This window comes from Narcine bancroftii, chromosome 13, assembly GCF_036971445.1.
Source record: "Narcine bancroftii isolate sNarBan1 chromosome 13, sNarBan1.hap1, whole genome shotgun sequence".
NCBI lineage: Eukaryota > Metazoa > Chordata > Chondrichthyes > Torpediniformes > Narcinidae > Narcine > Narcine bancroftii.
In genome coordinates, this window is record NC_091481.1 from 88,665,842 (window position 1) to 88,688,822 (window position 22,981).

Consider the following 22,981-nt stretch of genomic DNA (forward strand, 5'->3'; position numbering starts at 1 on the left):
AATGATATCTTCAACCCATTCAGAACCATATGCCATAGTTTGCAATTGAGGCAACGTCAAAATTCCAGCCCACGTTCATCCACTCTGTTTTGTGGGAACCATCTCAGGCTTCAGGACCTCTCAAAACACAGTTTTTATTGTTCATATCTCCTGTACTTTAGATGCCTCACCAGTGAACATTTAACGTAAAATTTATGCTCTGAAAAATCGTAATCTACCCTACCAGATTACTGCCTGGGCTGTGAAGATAGCTCTGAAGCAAATGAAGTACATCTAGCTCACCATGCACCCATTGGGAATCAACCCGGAATGTTCCTGGCGTGTACGTTATTCGGAGACTCGCTTTTCACCAGAGGCTTCCGTTGCTCTGGAAATAACCTTCTACTCTCGAGTGTCTGTCATCTGATGTGTAATCAAAAATGATAATGGTAAGACACTCAAGGAAGCCATTTATCCTATTTTTTTTTAAAAGACAGAACAGTAACAAGCCCTTCCGGTCCACAAGCCCATGCTGACAACATAAAACATTAAAGGTACTGGCCCTTCGGCCTTCGATGTTGTGCCGACCCATATATTCCTAAAAAAAGTACTAAACCCTCCCTTCCCTGTAACCCTCTACTTACAAACCTCCATACGCTTTGAACAGTTGGCAGAAAACTAGAGCACCTGGAGGAAACCCACACAGGACATAGGGAGAACATACAAAATCCTTACAGACAGCAGCAGATTCCAACCCGGGCCATTGGCTCTGCAACAGCATTGCATGAATCGCTATGCAAAATGGGCCACCCACTGCACTTGTGTTAGATTTAAGTATACATTTTCTGAGCCTGGAATGGAATTAAATGGTTGAGGCATACGCAACGCAAGAATCAAGCTCAAGAACTGGTGCACATTTCGTACTTTCCAAATCTTGTTTTGATTTTTTCTAAACAATAGCAATTAAATTGAATCAACTGCAGCAGTGTACATCAGATTGGAAGGCTGGTTACAGGCTCTGTTACCTGCACAGACACACAGGAAGACAAGCAGACAAGCTAAATCAGTCTTTGCCCTCATCTGGAAATAACCTGATTGATATCTCTCACACATTTGTGTAAAAAAGTTATGTCAAGCAAGCAAGGTTAAAAAACACCCAAAACAGAGAGAAAGACAGGTTTGCTTTTATTGACAGTATGTTGTCAGCCTCTCGAGATGGAAGACAGTTTTTCAGTTCATTGGCCGAACTGATGGGAAAGTAATCGGCTGCCTGAAAAATATTCTGACGTGTTTTGTTTGCACAAGCTGGAGTGTTTGCTTTGTCTTAAGATTTCCTGTCTATTTACAATTTCTGGAGCTGATGCGTATTGAAATATAGTTCTGAGCATTCCTTGTCACTTCATGTCAATACAATACTAAAATCCAATGCTACGATCAAAAATATTCCTTGGGCCCTTAATTATATATGACGCAAACACAAATCCTTGTAAGACATAATTGAGAGCAATAACACCAAAAGCTTTTTAAGTTGTTAAATCTTAACTTTATCCCAGATACAAAAGCAGTTTCAAACAGACTCAACAGAAAAGCACAAGCAAAGAAATGAACCTTATACTTTATATAAAAACATTAACATGTTCAAAGTGTCACCCAATTGTTTTTGAAGTTTTGTCATTAGTTATCTTGACAAAATAGCTTACTGACAGTAAAAAGTTACATAAAAATCTAAAAAGACATCATTACATTAAACTTCTCAAGAATCTTCAATTGTTTAATTCTTCCTTTTGCATCTTCTTCAATCTTACAATCACTAACTACTATATGGACACAATCAAAGGCCAGAAAATTAAAGATGTGTCACACATCCAGAGCTTGTAAATCTTTGTACAACTGACTGCTCAGAGAATTATTCTGCATTTTTCTCTTTAAAAAATGGTTTGGATAATAGCTTCAGTATTGGTTTTACTGTGTTCCAGAGCCCTGCGATCCTCCTGAGTAATTCCCGTAATTGTAGCTCCCGTAGTATTGATTCCACTGATTCTGGTTCTGGTAATACTGGCTCCACTGCTGAGCATACTGAAGAAGGAAACATGGGCAATGTTAGATTTGCAGAGATTTCATACATTTGAGTGAATGAAAAACATCTTTTAAAACAAATTTAAAGTGAGCATTCAATTAGTTAAGGACTATATTTCCAAGAGATTGCAAATGATCCACAATATGCACCAAGTTCCATTTGAATGCTGCCTAATCCAAGAACACAGCAGCAAAAAAACAGGTTGTACACTGTCACTTCAATAACCTTTGCAGCCTAGCTAGAGTCAGTTATACAGAATAGGCCCTTCTGCCCAACTCATCTGTGCTGACATTCTGGGTTTGTCTTATTTGCCTGCATTTAGCCTGTGCTTAACAACACACCTCCACAAATTTCTTTTAATGTTAAAATCCTGCCCATTTCTGCAGCTTCCTCTGACAGCTTGTTCAAGATACGGACCACCCTCTCAGTAAAAAAAAGGTACCCCTCATGTCCCTCTCAAGTCTTTCCCCTCTCGCCTTAAACCTATGCCCTCTACTTAGAGGGTCATCTTTCTGGGAAAAAGATGGTGAGCATTCACTTTATCAAACCTCCTCTTGATTGTATAAAGTTTCTCAAGGTCACCCCCTAGCCTCCTACATTCTAGAAATAAAGACCCAGTTTCTCTAACCTCTCCCTATTACAGATGCCCTCCAACCACAGCAACATCCTGGTAAATATCATCTGCACCCTTTCTGATTTATTGCAGTCCTTCCTGACCCAACTGCATTTGAATATGCTCTCATCCAACATCTGACACAACTGGATCACAAGGTCCCCAACTTTAGTACTCGAAACTCTGCCCAATGAAGGTGGGCATGCAAAATTCCTTCACCATCTCATCCACTGGAGTTGCCACCGTCAGGAACTATGTACCCCACGGTACTTCTGCTTGCCATGCTCTAGTTTCAAGTAGTCTTGTATTAAATTTGCCAATTATCAGGAAACACATTCAGTACCTCGTCGTGGACCTGGAGGCAACTGCAGGAACTCACCTGCTGGTACTGGTTAGGATATTGCTGGCTGTAAGCTGGTGTTGCAGTCTGGGGTTGAGTGTATCCTTGGTTGTAGGTCCCATAGTTGCTGTAGTTGCCATAGGTGTAATTGGGATTATAGGGTTGACTGTAGCCCTGACCATAACTCTGCCCGTACGTTGCTGGCGCCGGTGGTGCGGGAGCAGGTGCTGGTGGTGTCGGGGCTGGTGCTGGAGTCGGTGTTATCGTTGGCGCAGCTGGTGTTGGCTGAAGTAGAAACAAAACAAGCCAAGTTTGTTGCAGGATTTAACTGCTTCACTTTAACCATGAGTACATAACTATTTCAATGCTGAATGGGTAAATGAGAGACCTTCAGCTCAGGCAGTGGTTTTCAAACTTTTTCTTTCCACTCACATACCATCTTAAGTAATCCATCTGCCAGTGGTGCTCTGTGATTAGTAAGGGATTACTTAAGGAGGTATGTGAGTGGAAAGAAAAAGTTTAAAAACCACTGCCTGAGCTGTGGGTTCAAGCCTCACGCAGGTAGAACATGGCCTGGGGCAACTTATCCATGAAGCAATGAAGAAGTGGTGCTTGGTGAATGTACTAGATAACCTATCCAGCACACTACTGAAAATGTTCACCTCGTCACAACTGGGCGAGAGGTGATCCAGCTGCACCTACAAGAAAAAAAGCCAATCGGTGACATATCACATTCACTCGTGGAAACAAAGAACTTCGTAAAATAAGAACACCAAAAATACAAGCAGGAGATGGCCATTCGTCCCATCGTGCCTGCTTCCCCCATTCAATAAGATCATACCTGATGTGGCAGTGGACTCTGCTCTCTCTACCAGCCTTTTCTCCATTACCCTAAAACAAGCCTAAATGACATCAACTGCTTCCTTGGGCAGAGAATTCTCTCTGGGAAAAGAAGTTCCTCCTCATTGTCCAAATTAGATTCTTTGAAAATTAGAGTTAGGTCCTCTAGATCTTATCTTAAGCAACTTTCCTTCCTCTATCTTTTCTTTTAAAGATATTTTTACTGAGTTTAACATAGTCTTCTAAAATCTTCTAAGAATACACCACAGGTCATATCATAAATACTGTATAACACAAGTCAAACATAATTAAATCAAAACCTCTCCATAATTATTTATTTAACAATATTTCTTTAAAACATCAAATTCTTTCAATCTAGTAATAACCATCTCTCTTTTTCATGATATAATCAGATATACTACTGAATATAAATAAATGAGATTGAATGAACCATCCCTTGATCTAACCAAAGGGTAAATTCTGTCTTGATTTTGATCCTTGACAACCATGTTTCCTGCCTCTATCTTATCTATCCACTTCTAAATTTTATGTTCATATACAATGCCCCGTCGTGAAAAAAAAATCAAATAAAAACTGACAGAAATCCAAGTAACGCTGCTGGAAATACTCAGCCGGCCAGGCAGAATCCAGGGGAGGAGCAGAGGTAATAAGTACATTAGGAGCAGGAGTTGGCCATCCAGCCGTTGAGCCTGCTCCACCATTCAATAAGATCATGGCTGGTCTGATCACCGACTCAAGTCCAGCTACCTGCCTTTCCTCCCCATGTCCCTTAATTCCTTTATTATGTAAAAATTTATCCAGCTGAACCTTAAATATGTTTAATGAAGTCACATCAACCGCTTCCCTGGGCAGAGAATTCCAGATTAACGACTCTCTGGGAAAAGTTTTTCCTCATCTCCATCTTAAATCTACTCCCCTGAATCTTGAGGCAATGTCCCATAGTTCTGTTCTCACCTACCAGTGAAAACTATTTTCCTGCCTCTATCTGACCTATCCCTTTCATAATTTTATATGTTTCTATTAGATCTCCTCTAATTCTTCTGAATTCAAGTGAGTATAATCCCAGACAATTTAATCCCTCCTTGTAGGTCAACCCTCTCATCTCCAGGATCAACCTGGTGAACCTTCTCTGGACGGCCTTCAAGGCCAGTATATCCTTCCCCAAGTATGGAGACCAGAAATCTGCACAATACTCCAGGTGCGGCCTCACCAGTTCCTTGTATAGTTGCAGCATGACCTCCCTGCTCTTAGAATCAGTTTCTCTAGCAATGAAGGCCAACATTCCATTTGCTTTCTTAATAACCTATTGTACCTGAAATCTAACTTTTTGCTATTCATGCACCAGCTATTTTTCCTACCAAAGTGGATGACTTTGCAGTTACTAATGTTATACTCCATCTGCCAGACCTTTGCCCCCTCACCTAACGTAACTATATCCTTCTGCAGCCTCTCCACATCCTCTGTACAATTTGCTTTTTCTCTCAATTTAGTATCAACCGCAAACTTGGCTACATGACACTCTCCCCTCTTCCAAATCATCAGTATAAATGATGAACAGCTGAAGGCCCAGCACTGACCCCTGCGGCACCCCACTTCACACTGTCTGCCTATCAGAAAAACACCCATTTCTCCCGACTCTCTGCCTCTGTTAACCAATCCTCAATCCACATCAATATACTTCCCCTAGAGGAGTCACGTGATGGAGTAGTGGCCGGACGGTGAACTCCAGCCCTCTCCAGAAAAGTCGGGAAAAACAAGAGAAAATACAAAGGCACAGAAATACAAGTTAAAGAAAAGTGAATATAAAGGTGGAAAGAAGATGGAGACAAAAGGAGAAAAATCAAAATCAACGGAAAGAAGAGAGGAAGAGAAGACAACGGAGGAAAAAGGTGAAGGCCTTACCTGTCCGAAGAGGCCCGCTGTGGAGAGAGGAGCCCGCTACCTCAGGTCGGTGGAAAAAGAACTACATCAATGGCTCACAGAGCCGAGTAAAAGTGCGCAACCGCGCATGAAAAAAAACACACCGACGGGAGGGGGGACCAGCTGGGGAGTCGATCTCCACAGCCGGCAACGACAGCTGCAGAACACCTGCAGCAAGAAGAGACCACAGAAGACAATAGAAACAAGAAAGAAGAGGAGGAAAGGGCAGCAAAGAAACAACAGATGGTCAACCTAGAGGAAGAAGAAGAGGAAGAGGAAGAGTACAGGGAAATAGAAGAAGAAAAGATAGGCAAGGTAAAGGAGGTACTTGCTCTTGTTAGAGGATACATGGAGTCATTTAAAGAATGGCAAACACAGGAATTCAATGATTTAAGAAGAAGAATAAACAACACAGAAAAGAAAATAAATAAAATGGATATGACCTTAACAGAAATGGGGAAAAAAATGGACAAGATGGAAGAACAGGCAATAGCAGCAGAAATGGAGGTAGAAGACTTAAAAAAGAAATTGGAGGAATCTAATAAAAAAACTAAAGAGACACAAGAATTACTAGCCCAAAAAATAGATATAATGGAAAATTATAACAGAAGAAATAACATAAAGATAGTGGGCCTTAAGGAAGATGTAGAAGGCAAGAATATGAGGGAGTTTATAAAAGAATGGATCCCGAAGGCCCTAGGATGTCCAGAACTACAGCAAGAAATGGAAATAGAAAGGGCACATAGAGCATTGGCCCCTAAACCACAACCACAACAAAAACCAAGATCTATTGTAGTAAAATTCCTAAGATATACTACAAGAGAAAAGGTACTGGAGAAGACAATGGAAAAAGTAAGAGAGGGCAACAAACCACTGGAGTATAAAGGGCAAAAAAATCTTCATTTATCCAGATATAAGCTTTGAACTCCTAAAGAAGAGAAAAGAGTTCAATGCAGCAAAAGCGATTTTATGGAAGAAAGGATATAAATTTACACTGAAGCATCCTGCGGTATTGAAAATATTTATTCCAGGACAACAAAACAGACTATTCTCGGATCCAGAAGAAGCACGAAAATTTGCAGAACAATTACAAAAATAGACTGAGGGATGAAGACGGGTAATGAGAGCAAAAATTATCACGATTGATATGTATGTGGGTAAAGACAAAAATAGACTGAGGGATGAAGACGGGTAAGGAGGGTAAAAATGACCACGATTGATATGTATGCGGGTAAAGAGGTATAAGAGTGAATAGAGACAATGGGCATATGTGAAAGTATCTGTAATTAGAGGAAAACATAGAGAGTATAGACAAGAATTAATAAGGGAAGGTAATGGAATAGAGAGAATAAGGAGGGAACTAAAAGAGTGACCTTTGTGACATATAAAAAACGAAATCTTTTCTGGGGGGGGCTGGGTGGGGGGAAAAGAGCGGTCACTGCAAAATCAGTTGACGCTTGCGAGTGGATTCGCAAATCCAAATGGAGAGGGGAGATGTGGTTGTCCGACAAGGGATAAAGGGCAACTCAGGAGGGGAAGGGGAGATTGGGGATAAAGAAGATAGAAATAGGAGAATAAGGAAAATGTTGGATGTTGTAGGAATGTTGTCTGGTAAAGAGTTGAAAATAAGAAAACAGAAATGGAAAAGGAGGAAAGGTAATGATGGAAAAACGGAAAGAGAAGATAAACAAAATATAAAATGGCTACGCTGAACTATATGACTCTAAATATTAATGGAATACATAACCAAATTAAAAGGAAGAAACTACTAAATTTACTGAAAAAGGAAAAAATAGATATAGCATTTGTCCAAGAAACACATTTAACTGAATTGGAGCACAAGAAATTAAAGAGAGATTGGGTAGGACATGTAACAGCAGCATCGTATAATTCAAAAGCAAGAGGAGTGGCTATATTAATTAGCAAAAATGTGCCATTTAAAATAGAAGAGGAAATAATAGATCCAGCAGGGAGATATGTTATGATAAAATGTCAGATATATTCAGAGCTTTGGAATCTACTTAATATATATTCACCTAACGAAGAAGATCAAAAGTTTATGCAAGATATCTTTTTGAAGGTAGCTAATACGCAAGGGAACATACTAATAGGAGGGGATTTCAATCTGAATTTGGATCCAAATATGGATAAAACGGGGAAAAAAATTAACAGGAAGAACAAAGTAACCAAATTTATAATTAAATCAATGCAAGAAATGAAACTTGTGGACATATGGAGGAAACAAAACCCAAAAGAAAAGGAATACTCATACTACTCGACTAGACATAAAACATACTCAAGGATAGACCTATTCCTGTTATCAGCCCACATTCAAGGGAGAGTTAGGAAAACGGAATATAAAGCTAGACTATTATCGGACCACTCACCCCTGTTATTGGCAATAGAGCTAGAAGACATCCCTCCAAGAATGTATAGATGGAGATTAAACCCCATGCTACTTAAAAGACAGGATTTTAGAGAATTTATTGAAAAACAATTAAAAATGTACTTTGAAGTAAATACGGAATCAGTGGAAGATAAGTTTATACTATGGGACGCAATGAAAGCATTCATTAGAGGGCAAATAATAAGTTATGCAACCAAGATGAAGAAGGACTATAATCAGGAAACAGAGCAGTTGGAAAGGGAAATAATAAACATAGAAAAAAAATTAGCAATAAAGGAAGATACAACCAAAAGAAGAGAATTGGCGGATAAAAAAATAAAATATGAAACATTACAAACATATAAGGTGGAGAAGAATATAATGAAGACAAAACAGAAATATTATGAACTAGGGGAAAAAACACACAAAATCCTAGCATGGCAGCTTAAGACAGAGCAAACTAAGAAAATGGTATTGGCAACAAGGAAAAAAGACAAACAAATTACATATAATCCAAAAGAAATTAAGGAAAACTTCAGAGAATTCTATGAACAATTATACCGAACCGAAAACGAAGGGAAAGAAGGGAAAATAGATGAATTTTTGACTAAAATTGAACTACCAAAACTACAAATAGAGGAACAAAATAAATTAACAGAACCATTTGGAACAGTAGAAATACAAGAGATAATAAAAAATTTACCAAATAATAAGACACCAGGAGAGGATGGACTCCCAATAGAATTCTACAAAACATTTAAAGACCTAATAATACCGCCCCTCCTGGATGTAATCAACCAGATTGATGAGACACAAAACTTACCAGATTCATGTAAAACAGCAATAATTACAGTGATACTAAAACAAGGGAAAGATCCACTCTCACCAGCGTCATATAGACCAATATCTTTGCTAAACACAGATTATAAGATAATAGCTAAACTATTAGCGAACAGATTAGCAGAACAGGTACCGAAAATGGTAAATTTAGACCAAACTGGATTTATCAAAAAAAGACGCACAACAGACAATATTTGTAAATTTATTAACTTAATTCATGCAGTAGAAGGAAATAAAGCACCGGCAGTAGCAGTTGCTTTAGACGCAGAGAAGGCCTTCGACAGAGTAGAATGGAATTACTTGTTCAAAGTATTGCAAAAATTCAGTTTACCGGAGAAGTATATTAATTGGATTAAAGCATTATATAAGGGACCGTTAGCGAAAGTGACAGTAAATGGACATGTATCAAAGCAATTTAACTTAAGCAGGTCAACGCGGCAGGGATGCCCACTATCACCATTATTGTTTGCGCTAGCTATAGAACCACTAGCAGAATCGATAAGAAGAGATAATAATATAAAAGGAATAAAAATAAAAGACAGGGAATATAAAATCAGTCTGTTTGCGGATGATGTGATAGTGTACTTAACAGAACCAGAACTATCAATAAAAGAACTATATAAGAAATTGAAGGAATATGGAGAAGTGTCGGGATACAAGATAAACGTAAATAAAAGTGAAGCAATGCCTATGAATAACGCGGATTTCTCAAAATTTAAGGAGGAATCCCCATTCAGATGGCAAACGCAGGCAATAAGATACCTAGGTGTGCAAATAAACAAAAATCTAGGCCAATTATATAAACTCAATTACAATCCACTAATGAAAAAATTACAGGACGATTTAGAGCATTGGAAAGAGCTACCACTAACACTGATAGGAAGGATAAACTGTATTAAAATGAACATTTTTCCAAGGATACTATACTTATTTCAGGCATTGCCAATACAACTGACAGAAAAATTCTTCAAAGAGTTAAAGAAAATAATAAGGAGATTTTTATGGAGAGGGGGGAAACCGAGGATAGCACTAGACAAATTAACAGAATGGTATAAACAAGGAGGCTTACAATTGCCAAACTTCAAAAATTATTATAGAGCCGCACAATTAAGGTACCTATCAGATTTTTATCAAACAAGGGAAAAACCAGACTGGACGAGACTAGAATTAGATAAAATAGGGGAAAAGATACCTGAACACATATTATATAAATGGGACGAAAAATTGGTACAACATAGAACTTCTCCAGTATTACACCATCTCCTCAATATATGGAAGAAGATTCATGTAGAAAGAAATAAAATAAATTACCAAATACCAAAACTAATATTGACGCAAAATAAGCTACTCCCTTTTACAATAGACAACCTTGCCTTTAGAAAATGGGAAAAAAAAGGGATTAAAAGAATAGAAAGTTGTTTTTCAGGAAGTAGATTCTTATCCTTTGAACAAATGAGAGATAAGTACAATATAACGGGAGATACAGCGCTGGCATATTACCAACTGAGATCCTACTTGAAAGATAAATTAGGAAGCAACTTGAGTTTACCAGAGGGAAGTAACCTTGAATATGTGATTACAGATACAATGTTAATCAAAAGATTTATAAAAAATATGTATATTAAACTGCAAGAAAAGGAAAATGAGGAAACAAATGGTAAAACTAAACAAAAATGGGAACAAGATTTAAATATAAAGATAAAAAAGGAAACATGGGAGAAGTTATGCTCTGGAACGATGAGAAATACAATAAATACGAGGCTGCGTATGATACAATATAATTGGTTACACAGACTATACATTACACCGCAAAAGTTAAATAAATGGGACCCAACAGTATCTGATAGATGTTTTCGATGTAAAAAAGAAAGGGGAACAACAATTCATGCAATCTGGACATGTGAGAGAGTAGAAAAATTTTGGGATGATCTCAATCAGATATTAAATAAAATAACAGAAAACAATATACCAAAGAATCCAGAGATCTTTCTCCTAAGTAACATAAAAAATAAAGAATTTGGAATTGACTTGGAGGATGCACAAAAAAGATTTGTTAAGATAGCCCTAGCTGTAGCAAAAAAATGTATTATGTCAACCTGGAAATTGGAAGATAATTTGAAAATACAACAATGGTATATAGAAATGAATAAATGTATTCCATTAGAAAAAATAACATATAGTTTAAGAAATAATATTGAAATATTCGAACAAGTATGGGAGCCTTACATTAAATACAATAGCGAAAACCTACCGGGAACAAACATTACCTAAGTTGATGGAAGGAGAAGAAAAGAAAAGAATGGACTCAGTAGAATTTCTGGTGTATTTTTGTTGAATGACAACATTGTCTAACTGAATTAATGCAACCTAGATTGTATAACTAAAATGGATGAGAGGGGGGGGGGATGGGGGGGTGGCTTGGGAGGAGGGAGGGGGGAGGGAGAAAAAGTCACTGTAAATGTGTGGAAAAGAAAAAGTGTATATCATGGCTATTGTGATTTATGGTGTGAAAAATAAAAAATTAAAAAAATAAAATAAAAAAAAAATACTTCCCCTACTCCATTCATCTATATCTTATTGATAAGTCTCTTGTGCAGCATGTTATCAAACGCCTTCTTGAAATCCAGATATACATCAGCCTGTTCCCCTTATCTACTGCACCCATTATAGCCTCAAAGGACTCCAGCAAGTTTGTCAAACAAGACCTGCCCTTTCTGGATCCATGCTGAGTCATTTCCTGACTACAGACGTTAAGCTAACTGGCCGATAGTTACCCATCTTCTGCCTACATCCCTTCTTAAAAGGTGGCGTGACATTTGCTGCCTTCCAGTCTGCCGGGACCTGCATAGAATCCAGAGAAATGACTACCAATGCATTGACTACAACTCATGCCATTTCCTTCAGTACCCTGGGATATATCCCATCAGGACCATGGGATTTGTCAGCTTTCAGTCCCATTAGTTTGCTCATCGCTATCTCTTTTGTAACATTTATTTTATTGAGACCCTGCTGCTTTTATCCACAGATGCAGAATGATCTGCTGAGAATTCATGTAATTTCTGATTTTATGTTTCACATAACTCGTTCTTCCTGTGGAATGCTGGTGAGAGAAACTCTGCAAACTGACAGCCCTTTCCTCCACCCTCAATAACCAATGCAAAGGACTCCTGCTCCCACATTACTGACCATGTTACAACTTGACAGTGTTTACCAGGCTCTGATTGTAGGTGGTCTTGTTGTAGGTGGGAGGACGTGGAATGTTGTAGTTTTGGGTGCGATTGTAGTTACTGCGGCTGTTGTTGTTGGGCCAGCGGTTAGGTGGGTTACCTCCACGGCTGAAGCCTACGTTTAAAAAGAGACAAGCAAATTTTAATCATGACAAGCAAATACTCTTTACAACAGGTAAAAGGCTACCCAACCAGTGTTACGATGCACCCAGGAGGAAGCGGCTCCATTACACGAGCCAATTCTGGTGTTTAGTGATACCCGTAACCTGACTTCAACCACTTGCCGTGTTTCCACGTCAAAAATGTCTGTCTCACTTTCAAAGTTTTCAAATGACCTCCCGGCTACACTGAATATTTTGGAGGGATACAGTTCAAACTTTCCATGACCCTTCACAAGAATGCTTCAAACCTGAAGGATTTGGTTCGAAGTTTGATATGAAGAGTCGCAGAGATACGCACGGAAGTAAGCTGTTCAGCCCACCAAATCTATGTGGACCAAGAACCCACTTCCACGGACACTTGCAGATTAGATTCGATTAGATTCGACTATAATGTCATCGTGTCAAGTGCAGATGCAAAGCCACAATGAAATGCAATTGGTATCTAACCTGAAGTACAATAAATAATGCTATTTACAAGTAATGGAAAAGCAAGCTCTCCAGCATACAAACAAGTAACAAATACTGACAGTACAATATGGGTACAATAATGCTCAACACTGTGCTGTGAGGTACAGCAGGGTCACCGCCTCGGAAGAAATTCTTCCTGAGCCTGCTGGTTCTGTCCTGTACTGGATGGAAGGAGAGTAAAAAGCCCATAGTTAGGGTGAGATGCATCTTTGATAATGCTTTTCACTCTGCCCAGGCAGCATTTCTGATAGATGCCCTCAATGGTGGGGAACTGGGTGCTGATAATTCGCTGGACAGTTTTCACCACACGCTGGAGAGCTTTACAGTCTGATATGGGACAGATGCCATACCACACTGAGATGCACAGGTGAGTATGGTCTCAATGGTACAGTGGTAAAAATCCAACAGTATTCTGGAACAGGAGTTTTCTTTATGCTCCGCAGGAAATAAAGGCGCTGTTGCACCTTTTTGATCAGGATGGAAGAGTTCAGCGGCCAGGTGAGATCACTGGAAATGTGGACACCGAGGAATGTGAAGCTTGATACATGTTCCACTACAGCTCCATTGATGTAGATAGGGGCATGAGTGTGCCTCCCAGCATGCCTGAAGTCCTCAATGATCTCCTTGGCCTTCTGGGTGTTAAGGGCCAGGTGCTGGACCTCATCCCTATAGGCTGTCTCATCACCCCCTCTGATCAGGCTAACTACTGTGGTGTGGTCCGTAAACTTGATTATGGAGTTAGAATCATGTACAGGAACACAGTCATAGGTGAAAAGGGAGTACAAAAGAGGGCGCAGCACATAGCTCTGAGGCACGTCGGTGCTCTGGGTGAGAGTAGAGGGATGCTGGGCAATGCTATAGACAAATCTCTAATTGCCTTATGGCAAACCAAGGCAATCTCACATAATATTACATTTCTGTTTTATTACATGACAATGAATTGTATCTGTAGCGTGCAATTCCCATACAGGCAGCAGCTCCACCAGCTCTGCCATAGCATTGCCCAATTCAGGACAGAAAGGATCAATGTTCCAAAGGTATCAAGCTTAAAGTGGGGTCCTGTTTCTTGGGAAACAATTACTAACCTCCTCGGAATCCACCACGGGAGAAGCCACGAGATGTTTGCCCACCGCGACTGTCGAATCGGTTGAAGTTTCCCCGCCCACGGAAGCCTGGGGACCGGTTGTCAAAGCGTTTATCGGGGGGTGGGCCGGCCCTCTTGCCTTCTTCATTGTACTCGCTCACCAGCTTCTGCGACTCCTCCTTCTGCAGCTCGATGTAGGACACGTCATCAAGGAAATCGTCCACCACCGGCAGAGTGAAGTTTGCTGCGCGCACAGTGACAAAATGGGGGAAAAAACCAAGACACAAGTTAATGGCATCACCCAGAAGCGTTGAGCTGCATCAGGGTGGACCTTGGCGCCGGTGATCCCACACCATTCATCTCTGGGAAAAAGCAGGGTTTAAAGAAAAAATGGTGCTGACAGACTCCAGAAAACTGCTTCTCATTTCCAAGCAGATTTGTTTGGCACAACATGGTAACTGGTTATCATCAACGCATTTATGGACATCACATAAATCAGAGAATCTGGTGATGCCCATAATATTCTTAGTGTACTGACCTCGGGTCGACAGGGTGTACGTCCGGTAAGAGGGAAGCAATGGTGGAATGGGTTTGATGTGGATTAAGTCACAATGAATGAAGGGGAAAAGAACTCCCTGACTTGATGCTTTTTCCTTCCAACTGTTTTTTTATATTAAAAAAACAGGATTTGCATTTCTAGGTTCCTACCTTTCATTTCTAAAACTGCATGATCAGGAACATCCTTTCCTTCCTCATCAGTGCGCTTTATTGTTCGTTCTTTTAAATCGGCATCCGTGGGACAAATTACAATAGCCTTGCGTTGAAACCCTTCAAAAGGACGCATTTTTCGTCTCTGTGCTGATCCATAAACATTTGTCTAGCAATGGTGACAAAGAAGAGGCAAAATTGTTCATTATTTGTTGCTTGGGTGGCAGACAACAAGGCCTGTAAATGATGAAATAAACACTTTTACCCCTCAGAGCTCAAGCTTTTAGGCAGGATGGGCACCTTGGCCCTCTCCTCTCAAAAATCAACTTACCGCTGGTTTTGGAATCACCATTCTGAACGTTTTTAATGTGATGTGTGCAAGGCTGATTTGAAAGGCTTTGGAAGATTCCTTGCTGCTCCATAATTTAGGTGAAGCAAACTAATACTTTAAGCTGGCCATACAAAAGGCCTGTAACATTATATCTGTTCCTCTCTCCTACAACTACTCCCTGCTCTACTAATTATTTCAAACCATTTCACAATGATTAATTTGAACACACCTGATCTTGGACAAAAAATAATATACCCTGACTGGCAATTTCAATCTCCTACCTTCTGACCAAGGAACCCGTAGAAGACGCCTCCTTTTTTTGTAGACACATTTTATGTTGTTGGGGAATTAAGGGTTCAAGAGATGGAGCAGAGTTCACAGCTGGATCAGCCATGATCTTAGCTCAACAGGCCAAAATGGCCGAGTCGGCTCAACAGGCCAAAATGGCCGAGTCGGCTCAACAGGCCAAAATGGCCGAGTCGGCTCAACAGGCCAAAATGGCCGAGTCGGCTCAACAGGCCAAAATGGCCGAGTCGGCTCAACAGGCCAAAATGGCCGAGTCGGCTCAACAGGCCAAAATGGCCGAGTCGGCTCAACAGGCCAAAATGGCCGAGTCGGCTCAACAGGCCAAAATGGCCGAGTCGGCTCAACAGGCCAAAATGGCCGAGTCGGCTCAACAGGCCAAAATGGCCGAGTCGGCTCAACAGGCCAAAATGGCCGAGTCGGCTCAACAGGCCAAAATGGCCGAGTCGGCTCAACAGGCCAAAATGGCCGAGTCGGCTCAACAGGCCAAAATGGCCGAGTCGGCTCAACAGGCCAAAATGGCCGAGTCGGCTCAACAGGCCAAAATGGCCGAGTCGGCTCAACAGGCCAAAATGGCCGAGTCGGCTCAACAGGCCCAGTTAACCTACTCTTTCTCCTATTTCTTGTTTCTTATCTCAACAGCTGTTAAAGAATCTCTGAATCTCTCCAAACTCTGTCATTAGTATCAATTTTTAAAAAATCAATATCCAACAAAACCCACAATTTGACCAACCAAAATCTAGATAAACAAACATCAAGCTCACAGTAAATTTTCAATATGTACAGATCACAAGTAATGAATAGAAAAGCAGGTTTAATTATCGAGCACGTCATCTCATTTGGGCACTTCACATGTTCCTTTTCTATCACTGCCCTTAAAAAGATCAACTGGCCATTGCAAGTAACAAATACTAGTTTGAAAGGGCCACATTTTTGTCCAATTCAGACACTTTGTTCTAAAGCACTGTAAACATCAATGCCACTCGTCCCAGCTAGAATAAGGGTTCACTTGTCAATCACTCCAGTACGATCGTTTGATTTTGTTTTATCTACATAATTTGTATTGTGTAAGAATCCTCCAAATTGCAATTTACAGGAAAAATAATGCCAGTTTTATCATGGCACTCTGTTAATGTTCAATCATGAGTAGACAATGCATGGAAATAAACAAATCTACTCTTAGTTCCTGCTCTGTTTGCAATTCAGGGCGGATTTTGATGTTAATGCTTGGAGTTTTTATAAAGAGTGGCTTTGTGTCCACTTCAGATCAATGTGCTTGCTTGTTCCACAACTCCTTCCATCAGCAATCATCTTCTGGACATTTCAAACAACTGCAACCCCTGGTGGAGCATTTCAGCACTTCTGAGAGATGGGATAAACTAAGCAACACGTTCCCCCACCCTCTGTAGAGAAAGGACCATCCAACATCACCTTTAACACTCAGCAGCAGATCGTAGCATCACACAGCACAGGAGGTGGTGGGTCTGGCCACCAAGACAACACCACTCATCTACATTTGAGAGCTTTGGTTGTACGCTTTAACCTCTTCTCCACTGATTCTCTCGATAGAGGAGTTCAGCATTTTCTCTCAGTGATTCCGAGTTCCTCCAGCAGATTGCGTTTAGCTTCACTTTCCAGCATCTGCTGTGTCTAATTATCTCTGGTTGACTTTCCATTTCTGTTCACACTTTTTCCAAACCTATTTTTGAGAGCCTTTCTTCCAGCACAGCTTGCCATCCATTTCTTTTCCATCCCACTCCTCATTTCACAAGACAGTTTCAAGTCTTTATCATGCTAAACATACACTTGAAAGAAAATGGGCAAAAAGCCCATTGATTATTGCCTCAAAATGAATTATTTTCCATCACGCACTGAACTACAGATCACCCGACCATATAACAACAGGCCAACTTGGCCCTTCAAATCCAGCCGAACACTTTCTCCCATCTAACCCCATTGACCTACATTCAAACCGTAACCCTCCATTCCTTTCCTGTCCATATACATATTCAACTTCTCTTTAAATGCTAATATCGTCCAGAAGCTCATTCCACACAGCCACCACTGTCTGAGTAAAGAAGTCTTCCCTCATGTTTCCTCTTTATTTATGGCCCCTAACTCTCAGCTCATGTCCTCTGACAATCCCACCTTGGAGAATTTTCCATTCTTCGATACACAATTCTCTGACCCATCAGCAGACTGTGAGGCCAACTACAAATTATGTACAAATGTAAAGACTAAACTATCCAAACATGGGGGAAAGAATCAACTTATTTTCCAAATCAAATAATTCCCAATTTTAAACTTGTTCATGTCTATCTCTCTCTGATCCACAACATTACATTTCCTTTACAACACAAATCTGAATTTGCCTCAGGAGTAACACATAGAGACAATTCAAAATTTTCTAAAAATCCTTCCAGACTATCCCTACAGCTTAGCCGTCTGGATCTTCCCAGTTGTTTCTGATGCTCACGGATTTTAGTTCAAACTAATGATCACAAGAATCTTCCCAAAACTCATTCTGGTGCAACTCATCGCCAGTTTCTTTTTTAAATTTAGACACAGCACGGTAACAGGCTATTGTATCCCAATTAACCTGATACCTCCCCCCCATTTGAAAAATGGGAGGGAACCAGAGTACCCAGAGGAAGCCAAGTCTATAGGACAGTGAATACAGCAACAGACCAGGCAGGGGCTCAGCAGCTGAGTGATCAATACGGGCTGTTGGCAACCTGCACAGGCTGTGGGCTGCTGGAGACTGGTTTATCGGAACCAGATTATCGGAATTGAGATTAGAGAGGGTGCTGAGGACAGGAAGGGCTCCCAAAAGTCTTTGGGTGCTGAAGACTTCCCAATCATATTGGAGGATTGGATCTGGAGCCCTGGTTGTTGATGGATCGAACAGGAGTCTTTGTGGCTGCAGAGGCTGTGAGAGCGCTGGAGACGAATCCACAGATACTCAAAGTCTCTGAAGGGACTCTCTTTTGCTCCTCTTTCTTTTGTACTATAAGGGGTGCCAAGTTCTGTATTATTACATAACAATAAAGGATTCTTGAGACATGGGGAGAATGTACAAACTTCTTACAGACAGCACCGAATTCAAACCCAGATTGCTATTGCTGTAACAGCATTGCACTAACAGAGCCACCCACAATTTCTTCTTGAACTAGTCATTATGGTAATTCACCACGAGTCCTCGACATATTTTGACATTGAAGATTCAAAGGTTGCGCAGTCTAACTTCTCCTGTGACACAGGAGGTCCAAGAACCTGTCCACATTAATGGCTAGATAATTTGAAAAATGGCTTCCTTTCACACCATTTTCCTGACAGCACATGAGAGAAAGAGAATAGTAAAAACGAGATTAGTTTCCATTTCCAATTTCCCAATTTAGAATTTCTCAAGAAACACAAGGAAAGCTACAAAACACCTCGAAATTAGCTTCCTAAAATTCAAATGATCACTTTGAAGTTGCAGATAAAACTCAATTTCTGCAACTCCTTCCTTCCAACCAACCATCATTTTGCCATTGTCTAATTTTATTGCATTCTCTTCCTCTTTGAACCATTATTACAAGTTTAACCGCAAGGTTTGCATAAACCACACAGAATTTGATTGAATGGTCCATTCCAATCTGTGGTTAATTCTTCTGTGTCAAGCCTGCTTTGTTTATCATTTTGTTCAAACTCTTTGGATTTTTTTTAAACATCACAAAAATAAGCAAATTCTGTCCATGCTGTTCTTGGTTTCTGAAGCCTTAGATAAGTAGTTTTTTCTCAAATGTTCACCATCCCCTCGCACCCAATCAAACACAGAAAATTTTTTTAAAAGTTGTAAATGATCTTCAAGTAAAATCTGAAACAAAAGGAGCAGCACTGTTTAATCCAAAGACTAATAATTTCGACCTGATCACTAGAATATCTCCCATTTTGGTATGAATAGAAGAAACTCCATAAGCAATCAGCCCAACCCGACAATATAAAAATTTAATAAAACTAAGCTAGAAACCACAAATTCTCATATTTGCAATTGTATATTTTTGGTACGGAACATTTGATAGTTTTTAGTATGTACTTGTTGGAATTTAGGAGAATTGGGGGGAGGGGGGGGAAGAGAGAAGAAATCTCATTGAAACATTTTATACGTTGAAAGGCATCGACAGAGTAGATGCAGAAACATTGTTCCCATGGTGGGAGAGTCTAGGACAAGTGGGTACAACTTGAGGATGAAAGGGCACCCAACTAGAACAGAGGGTGGCAAATTAGTTGTCGTTAAACGGTTGTCGAGGCCAGGTCATTTAAGACAGATATTGATACGTTCTTGATTAGCCAGGGCATCAAAGATTATGGGGAGAAGGCCGGGCAGTGGGGCAATGGAAAATTTCACGATTAACTGGAGGGGCAGTCTCAATGGTTCTGTCAGCAGCTTTTAAATAAGGACAACAGTGGCAGATTCTTTTTCACTATTCTGTTGGCAATATACATGTAACGACCTACAAAAGATTGTAAAGCTCACTACATCAGTGAACTGTTCAATAGTGGAATTATATTGCAACCATCATTTGTCACTCAAGGAAGAAAGGGTAGAACACAACTCTATGACAATTTCAAATTTATATTTAATCTTCACCAAAAGACTCCAACAATTTCAGCTTGCATAAAATCTGCTCAATTTGCATTTAGATTTCAAGGTATTTCTACACCTAGATTCCCAAAATTATGGAGCAACAAAGAAGTCAAACCCTTGCAGCAATCAATTGCAACAAACACACCAAACATAAATGTGAAATGTAGAAACTGTACAAGTCTTTAAAATGTACTACTTGAAATTTCTTCAAGGTACATGGAAGATCTAATTTGTTAATGATGAAAGAAATCTGCAAGAGATTAGAGGATTGATCACTATGGGGAAAAGTGACAATTCCCCTCCTCTCTCTCCAACTTTTCACTTTGGTAAAGTGTTTAATCAGTGTATGCTTTGAAAACATGAATCCTATTAAATTTCTCAAATTTTACTGAAAAGCCAATTTCATTAAATTACATCAGGACTTAAAAGTAGGGCAAACTAAATGAGCATATTACAGCATTCTATAGCAGATGGCTGATTTAGCTATCATGTATGGTAGCATCTAAAAATATAACTGGGAGTTCATAAAAGTGGCTTCCAGGGTCAACAAGCTCCTAAAAATCTAATGAGAAAAAATATTGTATTGTATTTCCTATAAAAACCAATGAAAGATTGAAAAAGAAAGAAAAAATACTGTATTGACCCTGACTACACCTCTGTATACATACCTCTACTCACCAGTTCTTCAATAGAACATCTGTCTTAGACAAAACAACATACAACTACTTACCAGGGGTACTTACAATAATCCTGTTCCACAGACTTCTCTTTGCACCAGTACTTACCATGTCCATCTTGCAGGTTCTGAAAAGCCAATGTTTGTTAGCATTAACTTACCTGCACACAAATTATTTAACAATCCATAAAGTTCCAATCACTATCTTTATTATTCAAATCATTTTCTTTTAAAACTCATTAACCATGGAGATTATCACTTACTCACCACTGATGTTATTTTCTAAGCAGCACATCATTAAATCGTTTTAATATTTGTTCTTTACTTGCTGCGGATATTTTCATTTGCTCCTCAAGCAAAAAAATAAAATCCATCTACATTTACAATATTTTCATGAAATATTACAAGGGCGTTTACTTAATGATGGCAACAACTACTTTGATACCATATACAAACTGGTTTAGGCAACTTATCTAACGTGTCAGTGGGCCACGGAAACACAACAGTACCTGGTCGAGAATGTAGTTACGTTTCTTGCGAGCAGCAATCTGGATGAGACGGTTCAAGCACTGAGTTGCTTGCTGAATCAAGACATCCCAACGGCCAGCATAATTGCGTTGACGTCGAAGTCCCATCACCTGCAAAAATAGCAGAGATGCCAGATGTTGAAAGAACTGAATTCTTTGGATCCAAGTGACTACTGGTTTCCGGAAAGAACTCACTGTTTTGTAATCAATGCAATTCTCCCAACTTGCATTTGGGCTTGTCAATCTTTCAGAAACCGTTAGCCAAGATTGTCTTTTACAGTCGCCAACTGCCCTTTACACAAATGTTTCTTTTTATCTTCCCAGTTGCTGACATCATGGGGGAGAAAAACACAATTTGCAATTCATGCAGAATCACTATTTTACAAAATTCAAGGGAATGACAAATCAAATGATATTTAAGACAAGTTCAGCCTACCCGCATCGATTATTCAACATTTGTGAATGCACCTGTATTCTGTGGCAGAATAATTTTTTTGAAAAATATCACCACTTTCATTGCAAAGTGACTTTTGGCCGTGGAAATAGTTCATCACAGAATTACAATTCGACTTAATTTCTCCAACATTCAATAGAGGAACGCGAAAAATCCAACCAGCGTACAGAATCACTGACACTCTGTTAGTCCCAAAAGTCATTTTTGAAATTCTGATGAAAAAATTGGACATTGAACCAAAGTTTACCGTTGGAGAAACAAACAGAATGAAGAACCAGTTCAGCTACACACCATTCAGGATTGTGTAAGAAATGGGTCACTCTCCCCACCATGTACCTACTTTCATCTTTTCCATGATGGCATTTGTTCCAAGAATGTTGTATTTTTTCCATGGGTTGCTGGCTGCATGCATCGCTGCCCATGTCGTTTTCCCAGCTGCCGGAAGGCCAACCATCATCAGAATCTGTGAAAAATAAATAAAACTTTTCAATTCTCATCATTCATTCATGTCTTTCTCTCCCAGTCTCTTCAATTATTCTCACCTTTTCTCTTTCAATAAATTAAGCCTTACATATACAAGTTCTTGCAAATGGGACCCCTGATGCAATAAAATCCATTTTGTAAGAGATAATGATATCAAACAATATTTGATACAATAGGTGATTAAAAAAAGCTTGAGCAAGTAGTGAGACTAGCTGCCAGGAGTGAAACAATGAGGGCATCGAGGCTACAGCTCTTCCATCACGTCATGAGCAAACCACAAGTTTGCAAAGAGGGGAGGGAAGTGGGAGCGAGGGGAGGGAAGCGGGAGCGAGGGGAGGGAAGCGGGAGCGAGGGGAGGGAAGCGGGAGCGAGGGGAGGGAAGCGGGAGCGAGGGGAGGGAAGCGGGAGCGAGGGGAGGGAAGCGGGAGCGAGGGGAGGGAAGCGGGAGCGAGGGGAGGGAAGCGGGAGCGAGGGGAGGGAAGCGGGAGCGAGGGGAGGGAAGCGGGAGCGAGGGGAGGGAAGCGGGAGCGAGGGGAGGGAAGCGGGAGCGAGGGGAGGGAAGCGGGAGCGAGGGGAGGGAAGCGGGAGCGAGGGGAGGGAAGCGGGAGCGAGGGGAGGGAAGCGGGAGCGAGGGGAGGGAAGCGGGAGCGAGGGGAGGGAAGCGGGAGCGAGGGGAGGGAAGCGGGAGCGAGGGGAGGGAAGCGGGAGCGAGGGGAGGGAAGCGGGAGCGAGGGGAGGGAAGCGGGAGCGAGGGGAGGGAAGCGGGAGCGAGGGGAGGGAAGCGGGAGCGAGGGGAGGGAAGCGGGAGCGAGGGGAGGGAAGCGGGAGCGAGGGGAGGGAAGCGGGAGCGAGGGGAGGGAAGCGGGAGCGAGGGGAGGGAAGCGGGAGCGAGGGGAGGGAAGCGGGAGCGAGG

The 22,981-nt window shown here is 40.7% G+C and overlaps 1 protein-coding gene across 1 annotated transcript in view; it reads right to left on the reverse strand.

Moving 5' to 3' along the window:
* Positions 1-1,145: 1,145 nt before the first annotated feature.
* LOC138748446 (heterogeneous nuclear ribonucleoprotein U-like protein 1) overlaps positions 1,146-22,981 on the reverse strand; it is a 66,778-nt gene continuing 44,942 nt past the window's right edge. The window contains exons 9-15 of the mRNA XM_069908690.1: positions 21,926-22,048; positions 21,114-21,242; positions 14,665-14,833; positions 13,958-14,200; positions 12,228-12,358; positions 3,049-3,294; positions 1,146-2,055 (exon numbers count right to left, since the gene is read on the reverse strand). Coding sequence (XP_069764791.1) covers positions 1,942-2,055; positions 3,049-3,294; positions 12,228-12,358; positions 13,958-14,200; positions 14,665-14,833; positions 21,114-21,242; positions 21,926-22,048 — 1,155 coding nt within the window. The 3' untranslated portion in view covers positions 1,146-1,941. The remainder of the gene's footprint in view (positions 2,056-3,048; positions 3,295-12,227; positions 12,359-13,957; positions 14,201-14,664; positions 14,834-21,113; positions 21,243-21,925; positions 22,049-22,981) is intronic.